At 44.6% G+C, this 23,326-nt stretch overlaps 2 protein-coding genes across 3 annotated transcripts in view; both read left to right on the top strand.

Moving 5' to 3' along the window:
• LOC132577031 (cytochrome P450 4V2) overlaps nucleotides 1-4,545 on the top strand; it is a 33,276-nt gene extending 28,731 nt beyond the window's left edge. Inside the window, exons 9-12 of one of the 2 annotated variants that reach the window (XR_009555788.1) lie at nucleotides 87-221; nucleotides 310-489; nucleotides 2,792-3,089; nucleotides 3,373-4,545. Coding sequence is in view for 1 of the 2 variants with exons in the window: in XM_060246445.1 (XP_060102428.1) it covers nucleotides 87-221; nucleotides 310-489; nucleotides 2,792-2,982 (506 nt within the window). In the remaining variant the exon portion in view is untranslated. Of the gene's footprint in view, nucleotides 1-86; nucleotides 222-309; nucleotides 490-2,791 lie in introns of both variants that reach the window. The other variant, XM_060246445.1, reaches the window with a different exon arrangement.
• A 7,308-nt stretch (nucleotides 4,546-11,853) lies between these two features.
• Nucleotides 11,854-23,326, top strand: part of KLKB1 (kallikrein B1) — a 31,458-nt gene continuing 19,985 nt past the window's right edge. The window contains exons 1-2 of the mRNA XM_060246431.1: nucleotides 11,854-11,987; nucleotides 13,439-13,497. Coding sequence (XP_060102414.1) covers nucleotides 13,440-13,497 — 58 coding nt within the window. The 5' untranslated portion in view covers nucleotides 11,854-11,987; nucleotide 13,439. The remainder of the gene's footprint in view (nucleotides 11,988-13,438; nucleotides 13,498-23,326) is intronic.

Here is a 23,326-nt window from a genome sequence, read left to right as displayed (position 1 = left end):
TTTCATCCTGCTGATGGAAAACGTCTGGATGCAATCCTTTGTTCACCATAATGGTTGCATGTCTCTCATTTTCTTTTGTCTGTTAGGTGACTCTAAGCGCCATGTCACCTCAGAGGATCTGAAGGAACTACGATATTTGGAATGTGTTATAAAAGAAGCCCTTCGTCTTTTCCCTTCTGTTCCATATTTTGGTCGTAAATTACATGAAAGCTGCTATATTAGTAAGTGGATTGCTGCACTATGAGTATAAACTAGTTCAGTTCATCCTGTGAGGAGCTGCTTTCATGAATGATAATTCTTCTTTGACAGGAGGCTATAAGATATCAAAAGGAACAGAAGTTCTTATTGCACCTGTTGTACTGCACAGAGATCCTGATGTTTTCCCAGAACCTGAAAAATTCCAACCAGAGCGATTTTCTTTGGAGAACTCAGCTGGGCGGAATCCATATGCATACGTGCCTTTCTCTGCTGGGCCCAGAAACTGCATTGGTATGTATGAGGGCATTTGGTTGATATCTGTATAGCTCTCTCATTCATTTAATGTTTAAGATAGTTTCCAAAAAACAGATTGTATCATGGCACTCAGAATGAGATCTGAAAACACCTTGTTTTATGGGAAATGCCTGTAGTGCATGGCATGTTTAGAGGTATGGGGAGGGAATGGGGTTTAAAGTCAATTTTTGGTCATTATATTTCTTTAAAAAATTAAAATTTGTTAATAACTTAATGAAAGCTAGACATGCTATGCTAGTTAATCCATGTGACACTCATTTGTCATTGTTTTTATTTATTTAAAATATTAAATTATTTATTTAAAATCATTGTTTTAAGTGGGAAACACATTTCTGGGTACAACCTTTTCCCATTCTCTCTGCCAATTAGGATGCACTTTTAAGGTTTTTATTCATCAGCCAAGGGTTCTTCCCTGCCAGATAGCATCTAGATGGGAGAAAGCATTCCATTCTAGGGAAAAGAAAATGAAAGCCCAGTTTCCATGTGTGTTGTTTATGAGCTAGTATGGTGTGGTGGTTAGAATGTCAGATGAGGATTTGAGAGACCCAAAAGCTTGCTGGAAAAATTTGAGGATTTGAGAAACCCAAAAGCTTGCTGGAAACCTTGGGCCATTCACACACACTCAGCCTACTTTTACAGGATTTTTGTGAGGATAAAATGGAGTAGAGGAGAATTTTGCAATCTGATTTTGGTCCTCAATGGACAGAAAGGCAGAGTATAAAACAGAATAGATAAAACAAACTTCTCCCCCCAGAGCTGATTTTGGAGACTGAGCAGAAGTAAAATACTGAAAGCGACAAACTGTAGGATGTGGCAGAATTTATAATGTGTAGTCCATGCACTCAATTTTTTTTGAAAGATAGACACCCCTTGTACCCTCTCAGATTCCCCATATTCTTTGTATATGAACAGAAGGTTGCCAGAGTTTTCCAACTACCAGTGTTAATAACAGCTGCTTGTGGGATGGGGGTAGAAATTGGTGGAGATTTGAGGTGGAGCCTGGAGAAGGTAGAGTTTGGGGAGGGGAGGCCTCAACATGGTTGTGACGCCATAAATCCCACTGACTGAAGCTGCCATTTTCTCCAGGACAACTAATCTCTGTTGACTGGAGAGCTAGTAATATCTGGAAAACTCCCAAGTCCTGACTTGAACTTGCCAGCCCAAGAACTTGCCAGTGCAATTTGAGGAAATAGTGTGGCTGGATGTTGTTATAGAACAGGGGTGGCCAAACTTGCTTAACGTAAGAACCACATAGAATAAACAAGCAGAGATTATTCAGCAAGACACGAGAGCCGGAAGGAGGGCAAATAGATGGGAGGAAGAGGGAGGGGAGGTGGAAAGAAAGCAACTTTAACTTTAAATACATTCTCCAAGCTGCCAGCTGGCTTGACTAGGAGAAATGATTTAAAGAGACAAGTTCCTTCTCTGAGTTGGCTGACAGGGCAGTGGTGGCTTCGAGAGCCACACCATGTGTGTGAAAGAACCACATGGAACTCCTAAGCCACAGTTTGGCCACCCCTGTTATAGAACATATATTACAAAAAAATACAAAGGTTGTTGAAACTAGGGATGGGCATGAACCAGGAAAGTGGTGGTTCACAGTTCTTAAGAAACCATGGTTTGTGAACCTCCACAAACTTTTCAGTTTGCCAGTTTGTGGTTGTCCAAATCGTGATTTGCATTCCAACAAACTGACCTGGTTCGTCACGAAATTTGGTTCACACTCATTCCTAGTTGAAACTAAGAACCAAGAAATTTGGTTTTCATTATTACTGATCCTTCACATCTTTTGAATCTCATCTCATCTTCCTTGCCTTTGGGGGGTAAGGGAAACACTTCTCTCAAGGCTCCTCTTCCTCCCCCATATATAAAGGGGGAGACTGAAAATAACATCTCTCATCTGTAGGCACTCTTGCTGTACTTAACTTAGTACAGTGTAGGGAACTGTACTGTGACTTACCTTGGCTACCAGGACCCCCCCAGTATTTTTCTGTCATCTACTGTTGTCATATTCCCATAGGCACAATATGTAGAATGGTTAATCTGTCTCTACTTCCCACCCCGTTTGTAAAGCAGGTGGTTTGCAGATCAGGGGTTAGGGAGAAGAGACCCTCATCTATATCTATGAATCTGTCAAAGAAACATGCATCAGAGACAGCCAATAGATGTCCAGTACTTGGTTATGGATAACTGGGTGTCTAGTACTCCATTATGGGTAACAGCGATTGAGTATTGCCAAGGTCAACTGTAACTTAAATATCTTTTAATGTGTACTCAGGTCAGCGCTTTGCACAGATGGAAGAAAAGACTATTTTAGCCACCATCTTGCGAAACTTTTGGGTGGAAACCAAACAGAATGATGAACAAACTGGCCCTGCAGCGGAACTGATTCTTCGTCCGAACAACGGTGTATGGATTCAGTTAAAAAGGAAAAATGCTTGTGTTTCCAAAAATGATAAGATTCTGTAAGATTCACACTCAAAACTAAAATCAAAATTATTATAACAGAAGTTTCGGGCCTACTAATTTTTTAAAAAACCAAAATGAATCAAAAACAGCCCCACCTACCTCACAGGGTGTCTGTTATGGGGAGAGGAAGGAAAGGTGATTGTAAGTTGCTCTGAATCTCCTTTGCGTAGTGAAGGGCAGAGGATAAAACCAAACCTCCTCCTCCTTTCTACCACATCACACCATTGGCCTGTCAAGGTCAGTATTGTATATCCCAGGGGTGACCAACAGTATCTCTCCAGATGCTTTTTGCCTACAACTCCCATCAGCCCCAGCCAGCAATGCCAATGGCTGGGGCTGATGGGAGTTGTAGGCAAAAACATCTGAAGAGCTACCGTTGGCCACACCTAGTATATCCTGATAGATAGTATCTCTCTAGAGTACCAGATGGAGATCTTTTACATCACTTGCTACCTAATCCTTTTAACCAGAGATGCTGGGTATTGAACCTGGGGCCCTTCTGCATGCAAAGAATGCAGAGCGAACTAGGGACTTGCCTTGTTCTTTAGTTTCTGGTTGACTAAGCACAAGGCTCTAAATGATGGCTTGGGCTTAGCATTGTATTAAAATTTGGCATTATTTATGTATCCCTCCAGCATCATGGTTGCTGCTGAAACATGCTGTGGTATGGTGGTATACCTTTGCTTTGCCAAAAACCTACCACATATTTACAGCAGTGCTCAGTCTTTATCACATGACATAGTTCTAGGCAATTCCAGTGGTATCCAGTAAAGATGCGACCATGGGATATTCCATGTGGAGCAACACTATAGACAATTCATAGATTTCTGTAGTGATGCACAGTCCATGCTACTTTAAGGCACTTTTGGGAGATTGTCATGCCACTGCAGGGATGTGTGAAATGGGACTCCTACAGAATGAGTCAGGTTGAGGGCACTATTCCTGCTTGGTCCATGAACTAAAATAGACAGAAGTATACACCTTCATTGTAGATCACCTCCATTAATTTAGACTGGATTTCAGATTCTGGATATAAATCCATTGGATCATTTTAGTTGGACTAATTTTAAAGGCAAAATATGTCCTATAGCACTGGAAACCTGGCAGGCTAATCTGATGTAGGAATGAAATCTAATGCCTGTTCATTTTTTTCACTTGATACTTGATAAGGGAAAGATACGGAATATTTTAAAAGTTGTATATTCTGCTATTATATGAAGTTTCTTGTGCTATAAAGGCACCAGAGTGTTTGTGTAACTGAGCATCAGCTATTAAAATACATTTTCTTAAGACACTGAAGAAATACTGTTATTCCATGAAGTTGAATGTACAACTTTGACAAAAGTAGTCAATGCCCACCTGAATATTAAGAATAGAATGATATGCTTAAAGAAGCTGAAGGACTGATGCTATATTTTTGTTGTGAAGGATGAAGTATTTACTTTGGATGAATCCCATCAAGGTGGCTGTGTTAATCTGATGTAGTAAAACACAACACAGCCATGTTGTGCCTTAAAAATGTATTCGTACTTCATATATTTCACAATAAATGTGTTTAAGGTGGCACAAGACTTTAGGCTTTTATTTCTCTAATGTCTTCTTAATCCTTTATATTTAAGAACTGAAGGGTCCAGGTTTATATTTGGCTCTCTACAAGAGCCAATCAAATATCCTTGGAAGCTCTCAGGTACTGGGTAAGATCCAGTCCAAACAGGCAATTCTCACAGATTCTCCCCTTTGTTGTTGTTGTTCAGTTGCACAGTCGAGTCCAACTCTTTGCAACCCCATGGACAAAATCACGCCAGGCCCTCTTACCACTACAACACCCCCCCCCATGTTGTTCCATGGGGTCTTCTGACCCCCAAGAGCAGCATTTCATAGGGGTCAGTGGTCTGCTGTAGATAGAGAGAGGCAGGAAAGATCCATCCCACTGGCAGAAAACATAGTCTGGATCCAAACCACTGTGTGATAATGATGGTCATTCCCTGTTTAATTCCAGTATCCAATACTCAGAGATGCATTTGCTTTGTAATAGAATACACCAGGGATTTTTGCATCATTCCGTTTTGAGGAGCGTGTTTAGAAACATGGTTACATTTGCTGACGGCATTTATTTCTCCAGTGTTGTAATATAAGTTTTGGCAACAGTAAGGGTATGGAGGGACCATTTTCATTGACTGTGCATACATCAGCATCCTCATATCAATGAATATTCTAATACAAAGTTGATATGAGCAAAAGACTGAATAACTGGACAAGTCCAAAGCATATGTTTAAGAGATGTGTCTTGTAAGTTACACTACCAGCAGTTAGGTCTTTACTAAAGAGATACTGGGGTGTCCAGTATATCCTAAGCATAATTTTTGAAGCATATCCACAGAAGCAACAGATAGCTTCAGTAAGCTACCTAAAGAGACAAGTAGATATGACAGATTTAAAGTAACGTTATGAGTGATTTGCTTTTCTACCACAACAGTTTTGCTTTTAGCTTCTGCCAGGGCCAGATCTGCGGGAGCGGCAGAGGTGGTGTTTTGCCCCCAGCGCTGCCAGAGGGGGGAGCGCCAAATTGGGTGCCTCCCCCCCAGGAAGGGGGAGAAAGATCGGCTTCTTTTGCACTGCCACCCGGCCCACTGGAATCCCTTTCCTTGCCCCACCCGCAGCGATACAGGAATGCAATAATCGCTCCCTCCCGGCTGCTTTTCTTCTCTCCCCCCCCCAATCTTGCCACCCCAGCCCCTTCCCATTGGCACCTGGTCATACACACCTCCCCGACAGCATAACCGGTTGTGTGTGTTGGGGTGGTAGGGATGGAGGCAAGAATCTCACGGGCTATCTCCTCCCCCCCCTTCCATAGTGCTTTCATCTCCCCCCCCCCCCCAAAAAAACCTAGCCTCTGCTCTGCATGAAAAGCCCTTTGCCAGCAGTTTGACAATTGTAGTTCATTCCTGCAGCTCATCAAAGTAAAGCAGGTGAGAAAAAAATCCAGACTGGCCATTTGCTGCTACCGAAACAGAGAATAAAAAGAAGAGTCGCTTTCTCTATTCCACCTCTGGGATTCTTCCATAAACAAGACCCACTCGCTCTCTCCCAAGTCCCCCACCCCCTGTCCCTCCACCCTTTCCGAACTTAGAGCCAACAAGCCCGAAGGGAAGATCATGGACATGCTGGTAGGAGACTCTCAAAGAAGTCAGTGATTGACTTGCATTGGAGTAAAATTTTAGGGAAAAAAGTAAAAGTTGGATCTACACGGATCCTCATGAATTCATATGATTTTTACATTGAAATGAAATCAAATTGCTATTATTCTGTAGATCCTGTATAGGCAGGACCACAAAAATCATGCTTCCATGGATTCATGCCGCCTCACCAGTGCAAAAACAGGGTTCCAAAGCATGGATCCTCATGAATTCATATGATTTTTATGGTGAAATGAATTCAACCATTATGCTGTAGATCCTGTGTTAGACTATAGGCAGCACCAGAAAAATCATGCCTCCATGAATCTGTGAACAGCGGAAAAACATGTTTCCAAACCACGGATCCTAATGGATCCTCATGATTTTTGCTTTGGGTCCCCCCAAGCTCACTATCCAATCACATATCATCTCCATGGGCAGAGTTTGCACCCCAGAAACCATGGATCCATGGTGCAAACAATGCCCATGGACATGATATAAGAATTGATGGTGAGCTTCGGGGGATCCAAAGCAAAAATCATGGGGATCCATGAGGATCCGTGGTTCAAAAGCAAGTTTTTGCCATGATTTCTGTGGCGCAAACTCTGCCCATGAACATGATATGTGATTCGATTGTGAGCTTGGGGGAATCCAAAGCAAAAATCATGGGGATCCATGATTCAAAAGCAAGTTTTTGGTCCATGGTGCTGCCATGGAGCCATGATTTCTGTGGTGCAAACTCTGCCCATGGACATGATATGTGATTGGATGGTGAACTTGGGGGGATCCAAAGCAAAAATCATGGGGATTCGTGGTTCAAAACCAAGTTTTTGGTCCATGGTGCTGCCATGAAACGGTGTGCAAACTCTGCCCATGATATATGAACTGATGGTGAGCTTGGGGGGATCCAAAGCAAAAATCATGAGGATCCGTGGTTTGGAAACATGTTTTTCCACTGTTGTGGCACCACAGAGTCGTGGAGGCATGATTTTTCTGGTGCTGCCTATAGTCTAAGACAGGATCTACAGCATGATGGTGGTTTCATTTCATTTCATTATAAAAATCATATGAATCCATGAGGATCCGTGCTTTGGAACCCTGTTTTTGCACTGGTGAAGTGCCACGAATCCGTGGAGGCATGATTTTTGTGGGCCTGCCTATATCTAAGACAGGATCTACAGAATAATAGTGGTTTGATTTCATTTCAATGTAAAAATCATATGAATTCATGAAGATCTGTGTAGATCCGACTTTTACCCAGACCCAGTTTTTAGAGTATCCACTTGCAAACACTTTGCATTTTCTCTTACTTGTCCCTTGCAATCCTTAGCTCTTCCCCCTTTCTCCCTCTTTGCCAAAATGCAAGCTGTAACCTCGGTTGGGGCAGAGACTTGCCTTATGTTAGTCTGTACGGCACCCTATACAGGAACAAAAGTATGAATTTTATTACCAGTTCTCCTTTTTCAAGGTGAGAAGCTCTCTAACTTTTATACTGGCTGTAAGAAAGTCCGACTGAATTTAATGGGACTAGAGGAGAAGGGACCTAAAATTGCAGCTGAGAGTCCTGAACCTTTACTCAGAAGTAAGTTCCACATAGCTCAGCATTTAGTATCAAATATGTATGCTTGGGACTGTGGCCTTCTTTGCTGCAGATCCCGAACCGTTTACGCACTTGAAGAAATGCAAACAGCCGCCAGATCCCTGGAAAGAAATGCATGCCATATTGAGAAGGGAAAACCAACCCGGGTTTTTCTCTTACTGTTCGGGTGAAGATCCTGTGAATTTAGGGGGAAATATTTGTGAGTTTCCTGCATTGTGCAGGGAGTTAGACTAGATGACCCTGGAGGTCCCTTCCAACTCTATGATTCTATGATTCTAGGTTACTATCCTTTCTCCACTGCTGCACAACTCTAGAGAAGGAATTTAAACTTCAAACCTTCTCTGGTGTGACGCTGCAGAGGGGCGCACAAAGTTAGTTTTGACTAGGGCTCAAAATGCTCTAGGGCCAGCCCTGCTGAGGCTTCCCCTCCCCATACAAACACCCGATGGGGTGTTTAAATGGAGTGTGTGTGTCAAATTGCCCACGGATCCCTTCATTTTTTGAGTGGGGGAGCTTTTTTTGGTTTTGCCCCCCCCCTCAAAAAATATGTAGATCTGGCCCTGGCTTCTGCTGCTGACTGTTGAGAGTTTCTTGATCCAAGGACAGTTGAACAGGGACAATTGGGACAATAGGAAGAGTGCCTCTTTCTAAGTAAATATGTGTTATACCAAAATGTAAATGAGCATAAATCTTTTGTGTGCATATCCTTTCACTTGAAGAGAGAAATAGAAATCCAACAATGTGGCTCCCAGTATTTATGCATATATCAGTCCTTACCCAGATTTCATAATGACTACAAAAAATCTTTCTAGTCCAAGCCCAGATTTATGCCATCCACATAATTTTCCAGCCAAAACTCCACCTTGGGTAAGTTAAGCAAGTATCCACAGTCCAAAGGATGTCAGCCATCAGCAAGAGTGCAGCTACAGGCCTTCTCCCAAGTCTGGAATTGTTCCATATCCAATAGATGGGCTCAAGAGACCACTTACCATGGATACTCAATCAAATTTATCTCAATTTCACACTATGCTTGTTTCGGGGTGGAGAGCCCTTTTGCTACCAGGGCTTCTCTCTGTTTTTGCACAAATTGCCCCAGAGCTGCAAGTTGGCACGCCGCTATTCTGCAGCAAGCAAGATACGCTGACAAGTGGTTTCCACTTGCTGCGGAATAGCGGCGTGCCACATCGCAGCTTGGGGGCAACTTGTGCGAAAACGGAGAGAAGCCCCGGTAGCAAAAGGGCTCTCCACCCTGGAAAAGGCATAGTGCGAAATCGGTCCTTCACTTTCAATTCAGGGCCAATATCATTTGAAATCACAAGCTCCCTGAGTGTTTATAAAATAAAATGTGGTACTGGTACAGTCAAACAAGCCTGCTTCTATAAGCATGTGAATGGCCTGGCTATGACTACTGTGTGCAGCAACCCAAGTGTGATTGAAAAGGCCCGCTAAATTGGATGAACCAGAGCCTGCTAACCTGCTGACCCCAATGTGCATGCTCCTCTCCTGCCTCTCTCCCTCAACAGCCAAAGAGGCAAAGTTAAAACACACACGGTCCCTGGGCTCCCTGCAAGCAAGTGCTGCCTTATGTAACAGTCTGGATGGAAGTGGAGGTGTGGGGGGATGAGGTGAAAGTCAGGGACAGGAGCAGAAAAAGTGCTGGGTTTGCACATAGCAGAGGCAGAGGCATAGTTGAAAGTATTTTCTGAAAGGCACTTCTCTCATACAACCTTCAGCTATACATCATTTTCCTTCCTGGAAACTCCTGCAGCATTCAAACCAATAAGGGAGGCTTTGCTCAAGTTTTTAACCCTCAAGATGTTCTTGGTGGCAGTTATGTGGGCCAGAGGGGTGCCAGAATTGGGTGCAGCTAAGGGATTGTATGTGTTTCAAAGGAAAGGTAGTATTCCATACTGACCTCACCTCCATGCAACTATTTCATCACCCAGCTGAAATATATTTTATCTTCTTTCTGTCCCAAGACATTCCACCCAAAGAAAAATAATTGGCACTCCTGGGCTCTTAGATGAGACCTAAGTATTTATATTAGGCACACTAAACCTTTCAGAAGGCCTGACAGTCTGTAGCCTTTACCCTGTGATCAAAGGCACAAAGGTCTCCAAATCTATCCTTAGCAAGTAGCTAAGGGAACTCACAGAACTAGCATATTCCTCTCAAGGTCTAGAAGTACCAGAGGGGATTACCCATGATTTAGTCAAGAGTGCAAGTACTTTGGAAGCTTTTGTTTGTTTTATTTATAGTTTTCTAGAAGAAGAAGATCTGGATTTATACTGTGCCCTTCACTCAGAGCATCTGACAATCTCCTTCCCTTCCTCTCCCCATAATAGACATCCTGTGAGGTAGGAGGGCTTGAGAGAACTGCTCTTGAGAGAACTGCTCTGAGAGAACTGCTCTGAGAGAACTGTGACTGATCCAAGGTCATACAGCTGGCTGCATGTGGATGAATGGGGAATCGAACCCTGTTCTCCAGATTAGAGCCCACCACTCTTAACTCACTACAATGAACTGGCAAGGTAGATCACAATACACTGATAATAGATGGGCAGTGTGGGAGGTGTCCCAAATCAAGCTGGCTAAGAAAGAGGTATCCCAAACCATCCAAATGCTCCCCCACAAGCCATTCCCATCCCATTCATGGGGTGACACAGGTGCGATCAGACGGCTGTCATGCACCATCCTGGTTGCTCAGTTTGGGTTCCCCCCCCCATACATTTTTAGTGGTCATGCGCATTAGTGCACACATGTGCACATGTGCTCTGGGCAGTTTTTTGTTTTAAAAAGCCGGACGTGGCTTGGGGCAGCTTGATGGCTTCAGAGCCAATCTGCCTCCCTTGCACCCTGCCGTGTCCAGACGCTGAAGAGGTGACTGGTGTGCAGCTCAAAAATTTGCAACCACTCAGGACAGTGGTAGCTTTTTGAGCCGCCCTGAGGATGTCAGAGGATGGGGTGAATATGGGATGCAGATGGGCGGCAGAAGTTAGCGTTTGTAAGGGCCATCTTACAGGCTTCTCTAAGTTGGTGGAAAGCATTTTGTTGCATTAATTTGCTTCTCTAGTAATAAAGCTGGATCTGGTAGAATCCCAAGGCTTTTAACTGAGTCAGCAAGGACCAGCTGAACTCCATCAAAAGTGGAAATAATAGGGTTGCCAGTTCCACCTTGGGAAATACCTGGAGATTTTAGGGGTGGAGCCTGAGGAGAATGGGGTTTGGGGAGAGGAAATACAATGCCATAGAGTCTACCTTCCAAAGCAACCGTTTTCTTCAGGTGAACTGATCTATTTTGCCTGGGGATCAGTTGAAATCCCAAAATATCTCCAGCCACCACTTGGAAGCTGACAACCCTAAAAGAGAACTGTGTCTTTCAAGACCTCTGCCTTTCTAACCATCATGACCTCTGTCTTTTCAGAGTTTAGTTCCAGCATGTTTACCAATTAACTCCAGAAGCCAGGCAGCAATTTAGGACCTCAGCATGAATACTCCTGTTGTTGACATCTGCAAGGCAGCCGCTGGGGCATCATCATCCACATTTGTTAGGCATCACAAAATTGACTATATTGCCTCAGCTGCTGTAGCTTTGAGGTGGGTCCTACAACAGGTTGTAGGTTGCCTCTTCAGTGGCGTCTTTGCCACCATTTTAAACTAAGAATGAGGTGTAACAATGTATTTGTGCAAGAGTTAGCATGTGTCAGGGCCACTCAGATAGTCCATAAATTAGAATTCATTGGTCACTACCAGAGTCAGGGCTCTACATCATCTGAACATTAGAATTATAAAATTGGATCTAAGAAGATTTAAATAAACCTTGAACAAATATCCTCCAACCTCTGAAAGAAGCTAGGCACACTCCATCTGAGTGTGCTGGTGTACATCATTTGGAATTATAAGGGAACATGAGGTCGATATTCTGAACAGTGTTGGAATGTTCCTTTTCTGTCTGATGCAGTTCCCATGTTGAACAGTAGAGGGCTTAACCAACCTAAAATAGTAAACTTTTTTTTGTTAATTTATGGCAACTGTCCATCATTTTCCAAAGGCAGAAACAATATTGACAGTGCAAGCTTTCATCAAAAGTAAATAAAGTTAGTGGGTAAATATGGTCATGAGCAGTGCTACATAGCAAAGCTGTAATGGATTTTCCTTCTTTATTTAATCTTTTGACTTAATACTTTCCAAGTCCAAAAAGTTACAACTGCTACAGGAGCTGACTCCAGGTAATTAATTTCCTTTATTTATTTCAAATAGGAGAGAAGTGAGAGAGCAGAAACCACTGCAATTATATCTTTTAAATGATTGTTTCCAGTTATCCAAATTTAGCAATTGTTTAAATTTTTATAAATTAACTTGTGTGACTTTTAAAATGTATTCAAGTGCTTACATTCTTCACATGGATTAGATGGATTAGAAATGGCAGTACAGTAATCAGCACAGATAGCTAAGGCAAGAAGGAGAAAATTATGTTAAGGCTCACAATGAAGTTAGACAAATTGGCCTCCTATTTATATCAGAGAAATTCCAGATTAATTGTATTGCAGTACACAGCAGAATTTATATCGAAGTCATTCACTTGTACACCTGGTTTTGGTATCTCAAAAACTACTTGTGTTTTGGTGGTTAGAATAGGAGTGGCCAAACTGTGGCTCAGGAGCCACATGTGGCTCTTTCACATATATTGTGTGGCTCTCGAAGCCTCTACTGCCCCATCATCTGGCTTGAGAAGGCATTTCTCTGTTTAAATCACATCTTCAAGCCAAGCCAGCCAGTGGCTTGGAGAAGGCATTTAAAGTTGCTTTCTTACCACCCCTCCCTTCCTCCTTTCCTGCAAACATCTGTTGTTCATGTTTTACAGCTCTCAAACATCTGACATTTATTCTAAGTGGCTCTTATGTTAAGCAAGGTTGGTCATCCCTGGTCTAGAAGATTGTGTAGATTGGGGTTCAGATCCCCAGTCAACTATAAACCTCACCTTAGAAACATTCTCTGTTGGCTGACCTGCCTGAAAGTATAGTGAGAATAAGACAGACTCATGGAACTCAATAAATGCTGCCCTGAGCGCCTTTGGACAAAAATGTACCAAAGCCATCTTCAGCAGTAATTCAGGCTATGAGCCTAAACACTGTTTCTTTGAAATTGAAATTCATTTAATCCAGTTAATGGGATCCAATTTTTGAATTATTAGCAAAGGGGGTGATTCAAGCACATGCTTAACTTTCTCTCCTGCTGAAATCAACCGAGATGTCAGTGCTTAATTTAGCCAGTGTCTAAAACAATTTGTTCTACTGTGTGTGGATTTTACAGTTTCCTGGGAATGAACCTCACTGAACAGACTAGTTTAGGAGTGCTCTCATAATCTGTCATGCTCATTACAGAAAAAACTCTGTTGAACTAAGCATTTACCTCTGGGTAAGCATACATAGAATTGAGTTGCTTGAAGGGGTAAAATAAGCAAACAATGACTATTGAGGATTCTCCTTGTGTGGACTTTATGTGGTCAAAAATGTTTTTTTCATTCTATTGTGAAAAATAAATTAGTAATTTATTCAGAACTACAAGGCCCTTTGGTTATAGCCATGATCCTGAGAACTTACACTATGGCCAAATTAATGATAGTGCATGACACATTCAAAATATGGATTAAAAATTCTTTATTGCATATTTTTTTTAGGATGGCTTGGATTTTTCAAACCTTCCTTTTAATTGTGTCATTTTCTTCAGCCTGTGGTGGTAAGTAATTAATTGATAAACAACTACTTCTTACTTATAAAGTTTTGTGATGAGATATGTTCATGCTACCTCCTTCCAGGCAAGTTAGGAAGATAAATGTGACATTTGTTCAGAAGGGGGCTTCCCCCAAATTTCATTTCCATTTGGGTCCTGTCTAGATTTCCCATTGGCATTAAGGGAAAGGGGTGATTTTTATTCATTTCCTCTCTAACAGCAGACACAAACAACCCCCATGTGGCACCTGAAGGATGGGACACCCCCCCCCAAAAAAATAGCTTGTAGGGATTCAGAGGTCTCCCATGGATATTTAAAACCCAGCTTTCCATGAGGAACTTCACAGCTTCAATGAATACCTGTCAGAAATTTTTTTGGTCTTACAAAAATTGGCAGTGTCTGCCTTCTAAATTTGGAGAGCTTTTAAAATTCAAAGTAGGTCTTCCACCATATTAGTAACTTTCATGCATATGGATCAGGGAATATAACATTTATGTACATGTGTACATTTTTTGAAATGTTGTAAGAATAATACTATTGTTAGAATTATATTTTTTTAAAAGCAAGGCTCTAACTAGATATGAAAGCAGGATATCCATGAATGGATTTCTTGTAGTTTTTAAAAACTGTAAATAGGAACTGAAAAGATAGAGAATTTGAGCCATGACAATTCCAAGAGTAGGGGGTTACTCCTTCTTGTCCAAGCTGTTTTTATGATTTCCATCCCCCGCCCCCCCCCCCCCCAAAGCAGCTATTTGCTCACGAGAAACCAAGTGGGAGTCAAAGGGTATTTCCCCTTGTAAGGAAAGTAGCACCTCTATATATGATTGTGTGAAAATGGCATGAAACAAAGAGTTAACTCCCCCTTCCTTTTTGCTATGACTCCTGTTTGAATTGAGATCCTCAGTTCTTCTACTTGGAGTTTATTTTTAAAGGTAGCTATTAATTCATAGATCACCATTATAACATCTAGTTAAGTCTTTACGCTTAGGGCCAAACCACATGCAAAAGACCACTGATCAAATTTATCAGAAGATAGTTCCATGCTGCAAACCTTCCCAGTTGCTCAGGCATTCATTTTCTGTATTCATCTCTTTGTGGAATTACACCGGAGGATCCATTTCCATGTGTCACACCTGTGAAATCATTCACCACAATAGGATTTTCCTACCTTTACAGGGAATCCCTGATGAATACAGAAAAGGAATGCCTGAGCATCTGGGAAGGTTTGCAGCATGGATCCAAATTTCTGCATCCCCGGACCAATTGCCAGCCCCCTGCTGGTTCAAATGACCCAATGACATTCTAGCATGGGAACTTTTGAGTATATATAGTTGGCCGCATTGGCCCAGTTTAATAATAATAATTTTATTTGTACCCCGCCCTCCCCGCCGAGGCAGTCTTAGTCTAACCATTACCATGCTGTAACCTAAATAAAGAGCTTTGATAACTGCTACCTAGTCTCTTCATGTATCGAACCCACTATTTAACACTTGTAGTCTGGAGATGAGCTCTGTGGCATTGTACCCCACTGAGGTCCCTGGCCTCTCCAGGTTTCATTTCAAAATTTCCAGGAGTTTCCCAACCTGGATCTGGCAACTGGAAATTTGTTTCCCACTGAAACTAATGGGAGGAGGAGTCACAATTAGATGGTGGGGGTGGGGAAAAAGAATTTGAGCTGGTATAATAAAAATATTATAGAAGAAAGCAACATTAATGGATATTTTGTACATGTTTCTAATCTGCACCCCCTTGAGCAAAGAGATTGGGTATTGTTATGAAGAGTTGTACTAAATAAATTGCATAACTTAAGCTTTTTTCTTTTTGTATTTCATTTAAAGGCCTTTGCATTTTTTCTTTTTCCGTATTTGAGTCAATGGCCTTTGCCCTATTTCTGTGTTACACTTGTGTAAATAATCCAGCCTAGTTGATGGATACAGCAACAAGTGTTAACAAAAGCTTGCCAACTTTCACTAGTTTATCTATATATAATATGCCTTAGCTGTCTGTGGCCTAAAAGGAAATTTGAAGTAAATTTCCATCAAAATGAAACAGGAGTCTTGTGGCACTTTAATGACTAACACAATTTGTTTCTGTCAGAACTCACTTCACAGAAGAGTATCCTGAAAAAAAGTTGTAGTTTCTAAGGTGGTGCTGGGCTCTTGATTTATTGTGCTGCTAGAGACCAACCCTTCTGGGACTTCCATATGTCTTTCCTTTCTGATTGTCTGGAATTTGCCACTGGCAACTGAGCAAGTATCTATTTGCTACTGGCAACTGAGCAAGAATCTATTTACAAGCTTGAAACAAACTTTAATAGGAAGTAATTCCAGGGGGGGAACCATGACAGACCCATACCTGGATGGTCCAGGCTAGCCTGATCCTGTCAGGTCTTGGAAGCTAAGGGAGTGGGGGGTGGTCAGCCCTGGATGGGAGACCAGCAAAGAAGTCCAGGTTCATTAAGCAGAGGGAGGCAATGGCCAACCACCTCTGAACATCTCTTCCCTTGAAAACCCTTTGGGGTCATCATAAGTGACTTTATGGCACTCTCCATCACTACCAGCTGATCAAATTTACATGTATTTCATTACATGTATTTCTGCCCACTGTACCTTATCCCCTTGTCTAAAAAAGTATGCCTGCATATGAAAGCTTACGTTCTGAATAAAACGTTGCTGGTCTTAAAAGTGCCACTTGACTCCTACTTTGTTCTGCTGCTTCAGACCAACATGGCTGCCCACTTGGATCTACCAGCTGTGTCAGTCTTTCTCTCTTTTTTTGAAAAATTCAAGCAGTGTACCAAAGAAACAGCAAAAGTTACAGTCTGTCACAAACATGCAAAAACATGCAGCGAAGAAATCAGTGACATTCTATCATAGGGATTTTGCTATGCAAATTTTGTGAACAAGAACCATATAGGTATGATAGCTAAACTATTTAATGGCATAAAAATATATCCTGATTACTAAAATCCTTAAAGTGAGACCTTTTATAAGCAGTTCCTACTTTACCTGAAAAAGCACCCATTCATACTGACCACTTATTCATCACACTTTGAGACGTCATATTCTTTTTTTAAAAAAACTATCCAATCAGTGGTTTTATCTATCATAAAGTAATCCCAAGCCTTTAAGCACCACTGATTGTCAGAACTTGTAATTATTAAACTCTATGATTGTAATGCCTGCTTAGCTTAGCTGAATCTATATTGCAACTGTTAGGAAATAGCTAGCCCTGTATCTAGTAGTGTGTACAAATGCTTCGCATTCCAAGCCAACTGGAGGGTGACGGGGAGTCCTTGGGAAACATCTGCCAGTAACCTTTGAAGCTGCCTCCCCCTTTCCTCTCTCATCGATAAGAAGCCTTGGAAACCAAGCAGGGCCTCTTGAGGGGTGGGAACCAGTTTGTTATTGTAATAGCTTAGCTTAAAGTATGTAACTGCTGCTGAGCTCGTTATCAGAATCAACTCGTCTTCTACCTGTACTGTTCTCAATAAACGCTTAGACTTTAACCAGAGTCATGGGCCTCGTTTGAAGTTCTTCAAGTTCTGACATTTTGATTCTGATCATATTTTTGAGCTTATCCGAACTGGGAACCTTGGCTAGATGGCTAAAAGGGCACCAGATAACGGAGAGCCCACCAACAAACCCATGGAGGCGGATCTCTGGGCCCTGATGGAAGAGATCCAGGCCAGCCATGTCCAGATCACCCGAGAAATCCGGGAACAGCTGGACGCGATCCGGAGGCAGACCGGAGCCCGAGAGGGACCACGGGGCGCGCCGGCCCCGCTACCCCCGCCGACGCCGCCACCACCCGTCGGCCCCGCAGCACCGGGACCCCCCGTGGCGCCGGCCGCCCCAGCAGCCCCAGCCCCCGCGGGACCGCCACCAGTAGTGCCGGTCGCCCCGGCCGGAGGGGACGGGGGAGGACACCGGGAGCTGAAGATTACCTTCTACGGAGACGGGGAAGCGGTGGAATACTTTACGATCCAGTGCAACACGTTTTTCACGCACTGGGGAGCGGGGTACCCCATGAAAGCGAGCCGCGTGGCCCACATCGCCTCCAGACTGAGAGGACCGGCCCAAAAATGGTACGTGGGGCTTTACACGGGGCGGAAACCAGAACTCGCCACCGTGGCCGATTTTCTACAAGCCATGCTTCGGCAATATGGAGACCCCCTGCGGGAAGAGAAAGCTGTCGCGGCCCTGCAAAGAATCGAGCAAGGAAACCGCACCACCCGGGAGTACGCTACCGAGTTCATGGGCTACTGTGCGGCAGCCAGGGGATGGAATGAAGTAATGAAATACACCGCGTTCAAGAACGGCCTGAACGCGAACATCTTAGACCGGTGCTACCACCAGGGAAGACCAGACACCCTGGTGGGATGGATCCAACTGGCCGGGGAGGTGGAAACCGACCTCCAACATGTGGAGATGCGGCGTCGGCAGCAAGGCAAGAAGGGGGAGAAGCAGAGTCCCGCATCCGGCAAGCCCGAAGGGAAGCGGGCCCCCGCGACCTCGAACCCCACCACCGCGGCTCGCAAGTGCTTCGAGTGTGGGGACCCGAATCACCTCGCCGCCAACTGCCCGGAGAGGCAAACGCCGACCCCTACTCAACCCAAGCCGGCACCCACCGTGCAGAAGAAGAAAGGCAGCCGCTCCAAGGAGCCCAGCCGGGGCGCCGTCGCCACATCCTTGGCGATTGACAAGGATGTTACCACCATAGAGGAGTCCCGGGATCAAGAGCCGGCGGGAAACGACAGCGACCTGCTTTAATCGGTGCCGCAAAGCAGGTCCAGAAAACGCCGGCACTACTGACGGTGAGAGTTACCGGGGGGTTATTGTTCATGGCGGTCACCCTCCTGAACCCCAACCTCAAGCGGTTTATGCACGCCCGTGCCCTAATCGATTCCGGGTGCACCCGAGACATTATCACCCCGCGCCTAGTGGAAGCGCTGGGGCTAGCCACGTCCCCCCTCCCCCATCCCATCCAGTTCGAACAGATGGATGGGTCGCCCATGAGAGGGGAACCTTGCACCCTAGAAACCCAAGCTACCCCCGTGGGGACGGAGGAGCACTGGGGAATAGAGACTTTCGTCATAGCCCCGTCCTCCTCTTTTGATGTAGTGGTGGGAGCAGGGTGGCTGGCTAGACACCAACCGGACATTCGGTGGGCCGAACAAATCGTACGATTCCCGATCTGGCGGTGTGAGCACCACCATTGGAATACCGAGTGGGGTCCGAAGGCCCCTCCTCAGAACGAGAGACTCTGCCTCACCCTTGAGGAAATAGGGTCGATCCCCAAAGAATACAGGGACTTAAAGAAAGCCTTCAGTGAGCGAGAGGCTGACGAGCTCCCTCCCCACCGCCCTACGGACTGTGCTATCGAACTAATCCCAGGGCAGACATTACCGAAGGCAAAACTGTATTCAATGGGGTGGGCAGAGAAAGCTGAACTGAGAAAATTCATTGACAAAAACTTGAAGCGGGGTTTCATTCGGCCGGCCACGGCCCCCCATGCAGCCCCTGTGTTATTCCGCAAGAAAAAGGACGGGGGGCTTAGACTTTGCACAGATTTTCGCGGGATAAACGGGATTTCCATGTCCAATGCTTATCCGATCCCGTTGATAAGAGACCTATTGAACACTGTGGCCGAGGGAAAAATCTTCACCAAGCTCGATCTCAGAGACGCGTACTTCCGCGTGCGGATTAAAGAAGGAGACGAGTGGAAAACGGCGTTCAATACACCCATGGGACAATTTGAATACTTGGTGATGCCCTTTGGGCTTCAAGGGGCGCCAGGGGTTTTCATGAACTTTATAAATGAAGTGCTGAGGGAATTCTTGTATAAGGGGGTGGTGGTGTACCTGGATGACATCATTATTTATTCGAAAGATCTTGAATCGCATGTGCCCCTGGTGAGAAAAGTGTTGTCTACCTTGTGCAAGAACAAACTGTATGCTAAACTGTCTAAATGTGAGTTCCACAAGACGGAACTAGACTACCTAGGACTCCGAGTGTCAGGGGAGGGACTAGCAATGGACCCCGCCAAAATTCAAGCGGTTCTAGATTGGGAACCACCCCGAACCCGACGGCAGCTACAATCATTTCTCGGGTTCGCAAATTTTTACCGCGGGTTCATTAAGGGGTTCGCCCGGGTAATGCTCCCCCTCACGGAACTCCTCAAAACTAAGGGAAAAGGGGACGAGGCGAAAAAACCCGGCGCGCGCCTAACGTGGACGCCGGAATGCCACAGAGCTTTTAAAGAGCTCAAACAACTCTTCACCTCTGAACCAATATTGGCTCACCCCAATGAATTAAAACCCTTCGTGGTACAATGCGATGCCTCCGATGTCGCCGTAGGAGCCATATTGATGCAGAGGAACGAGGAGGGGGAACTCCGTCCCTGCGCCTACATCTCTCACAAATTTTCGAACGAACAAAGGAACTGGTCGGTCTGGGACAAGGAGGCTTTTGCAGTAATGTTTGCTCTGAAAACATGGAGATCCTGGTTGGAGGGAGCCCGAGTCCCTTTCGAAATTTGGACCGATCACAAGAACCTAGAGGCCCTCACCGGCCGTCGCAAACTGACTGCAAAACAGATCCGGTGGGCGGGATTCTTTGCTAAATTCGACTTCGTGCTAAAACATATCCCCGGCACCAAGAACTTTTTGGCCAACGCGCTCTCGCGCATGCCCCAGCACAACAAAGGGAGGAGGTAATAGATTCCCTGATCTCCCCAAACCAAGTAGCGGGGGGAGTCACCACTCGATCAGGGAAAACAACCGGAGCCCCGGAACTGAAGAGGAAAGACCGGTTCGAGGCCGAAACGGAAGCTGAGGGAGGGGATCGGCCCGAACGGGTAGAGAAGGGAGAAGGGGGGCTTTGGTACTACAAGGGGAAGATCTACGTGCCCAGAACCCTGCGAAAGGAAGTACTGGAAAACTGCCACTCAGGCAGGCTAGCAGGGCACTTTGGTTACGTGAAAACCCTGAACCTAGTCACGAGACAGTTCTGGTGGCCCAAATTGAAAAGAGATGTGTCAGAATTCGTGAGTTCATGCCCCACATGCATCATGGCGAAACGAAGGGGGGGGAAACCGCCTGGCCACCTTATTCCCCTACCGACAGCCACGCGACCATGGGCGGTGGTCTCGATGGATTTCATAGTCGAGCTACCCCCCTCTCAAGGGAAAACGGTGATACTGGTGGTGGTAGATACTTTTTCCAAGCAAGCTCATTTCATCCCATGCAAGCAGCTCCCCACTGCTAAAAAATTGGCACACCTTTTCTTTAATCACGTGGTCCGCCTCCACTCATTCCCAGATAAGGTAATTAGCGACCGCGGGCCGCAGTTCGTTGCCAACTTCTGGCGGGAGTTTTGCAAACTCACAGGCATAGAGCAGGGGCTAAGCTCTGCCTACCACCCCCAGACAGACGGACAGACGGAGAGGGTGAACGGCCTGCTGGAACAGTACCTTAGGTGCTACATCAACTACCAGCAGACCAATTGGGTGGAGCTATTGCCATTTGCCGAATACGGGTACAACAACAGCTTACACAGTTCCACCAAAACTTCCCCCTTCCAGGTTGTCAATGGCTACGAAGGAAAGCCCGTCCCTCTCCTTTCCCCGACCGAAAACGCCACTGAGCCCACCTCTTGTCAACAGTGGTGGGAGGGGATCCAGAAGGGCTGGAAGGTGATACAGGAGAACCTGGAGAGAGCTAAAGAAGATTATAAAAAGCATTTCGACCGTAAGCACTCTCCCGAGTGGGAGTTCAAGGAAGGGGACTCAGTATTTCTCTCCACCAAAAACCTTCCCCTTTCCCAGAAGTGTCGGAAACTAACTTCCAAATACCTTGGTCCCTTCAAAATAAAACGCGTGATCAATAAGGTCACCGTGGAACTAGAGTTGCCTAAAATGTTTAGTAAGATCCACCCGGTGTTTCATTGCAGCCTCCTCCGTAAAGACCCGGGGGCCACGCCCTGGCACCCACGCCCCCCCGAACCGCCCCCTACTCGCGTGAGGGGCCAGAGCCACCATGAGGTGCAGGAAATCCTAGACTCCAGGGTCCAACGTGGAGTGTTGCACTATCTGATACGGTGGAAACACTTCCCCCCGAGCTGCGATGAGTGGGTCAAAGCCTGTGACGTGTCTGCCCCACAACTGCTTAAGAGATTCCACCAACTGTACCCGCACAAGCCCCGGGCGGGGGCCTAGGGGGGGCAGTATGTCAGAACTTGTAATTATTAAACTCTATGATTGTAATGCCTGCTTAGCTTAGCTGAATCTATATTGCAACTGTTAGGAAATAGCTAGCCCTGTATCTAGTAGTGTGTACAAATGCTTCGCATTCCAAGCCAACTGGAGGGTGACGGGGAGTCCTTGGGAAACATCTGCCAGTAACCTTTGAAGCTGCCTCCCCCTTTCCTCTCTCATCGATAAGAAGCCTTGGAAACCAAGCAGGGCCTCTTGAGGGGTGGGAACCAGTTTGTTATTGTAATAGCTTAGCTTAAAGTACGTAACTGCTGCTGAGCTCGTTATCAGAATCAACTCGTCTTCTACCTGTACTGTTCTCAATAAACGCTTAGACTTTAACCAGAGTCATGGGCCTCGTTTGAAGTTCTTCAAGTTCTGACACTGATGCCAGTGATGTCAGTTTTTTAGCAAAAATAAGCAAGAGTCTTGTGGCACATTTAAGACTAACAAAAAAATTCTATTTCAACATAAGATTTCATGGAGTGGAAAGGCTTCCTCCCACAGAATTTGCATATTACTAAATTGAACGGATTTCTTTTGGAAGCATCAATAGTTTTAAACTCACTCATCTTGCTGTGAGTTACAAAACTGCCATAGGTAATGAAGGCAGCAATGGGACAAGTGGCATTTCTCCAATGCCTTTGTTGCATCAGTTATTTATTTTCTCTGAATGGCAAAATTCTCAGTTCTAAAATATTCCCGCTTGTATTTTCACAGTGACTTTTCTGCTAAGAAATTAGGAAGGGTCAGTGATTGTATTTAGAAGCTAAAAAGCTCTTTTTTGCTGGCCAATGACAGCTCATATTGAAAAAAGTATTGCTATTCCTTAAGGTGTGCCTGGACTTTTGCAGTATCTAGGGGGCAAAGGCTGTGAGATAAATATGATGAATGAAGTATGTCAGGCAGAAGTGGCACAGGTTTTCTGTGTGAACAAAGAATGTCCACATGAGAATATTTGAGAATGTGGACAAAGCTAGAAAATTGTGACAGTCATTAGGGAATAAAGAGAAAGATTTGTGCTAGTTGAAGAACAGCCTGTTCGATCCTAAATCCCAGATTTCATCACAGAGTTCATGCTTGTGATGCTCAAGTGCAGCGAATTGAGATCTGTGATATCCAGGCCAGGGAGAAGGCAGCGGTTTTTGACAGGTGTAAACTTTAATGAAAAGTTCTTCATCTGCAACGAGCTATGCCAACATCTACATTTAACTTGTTTATAGAGTTTCCTTTCTTTGATAGTCCTCTGTAAATTCTGGAATAGAATGATTAATATAAGGTTATTCAAAGACTGTCTAAAATATTGGCCTGGTTCAAAGCATGGTGTTGTTACAAACACCATAGGAGCATATGCTCTCTCAGCAGTGGCACATTATGGAACTGAGAGCATAGCAAGCAATCTGGAAACTATAGTGACACTGAGCAAACTCACATATCATACTGCAACATATGAATTTCACCCCCTCCCTCTTTGTACCTGCCATATATGGAATCATCCAGCCAATGGACCAACATGCCTTCTTTGTGTCATCTTGTCTGCACCCACACAAAGAAAAGAAAAAAGGGAGGAACAATGAGA

This window comes from Heteronotia binoei, chromosome 9 (assembly GCF_032191835.1).
Source record: "Heteronotia binoei isolate CCM8104 ecotype False Entrance Well chromosome 9, APGP_CSIRO_Hbin_v1, whole genome shotgun sequence".
Taxonomy (NCBI): domain Eukaryota; kingdom Metazoa; phylum Chordata; class Lepidosauria; order Squamata; family Gekkonidae; genus Heteronotia; species Heteronotia binoei.
The sequence above is the reverse complement of the archived record's forward strand: the minus strand, read 5'-3'. Positions and strand labels throughout refer to the sequence as shown.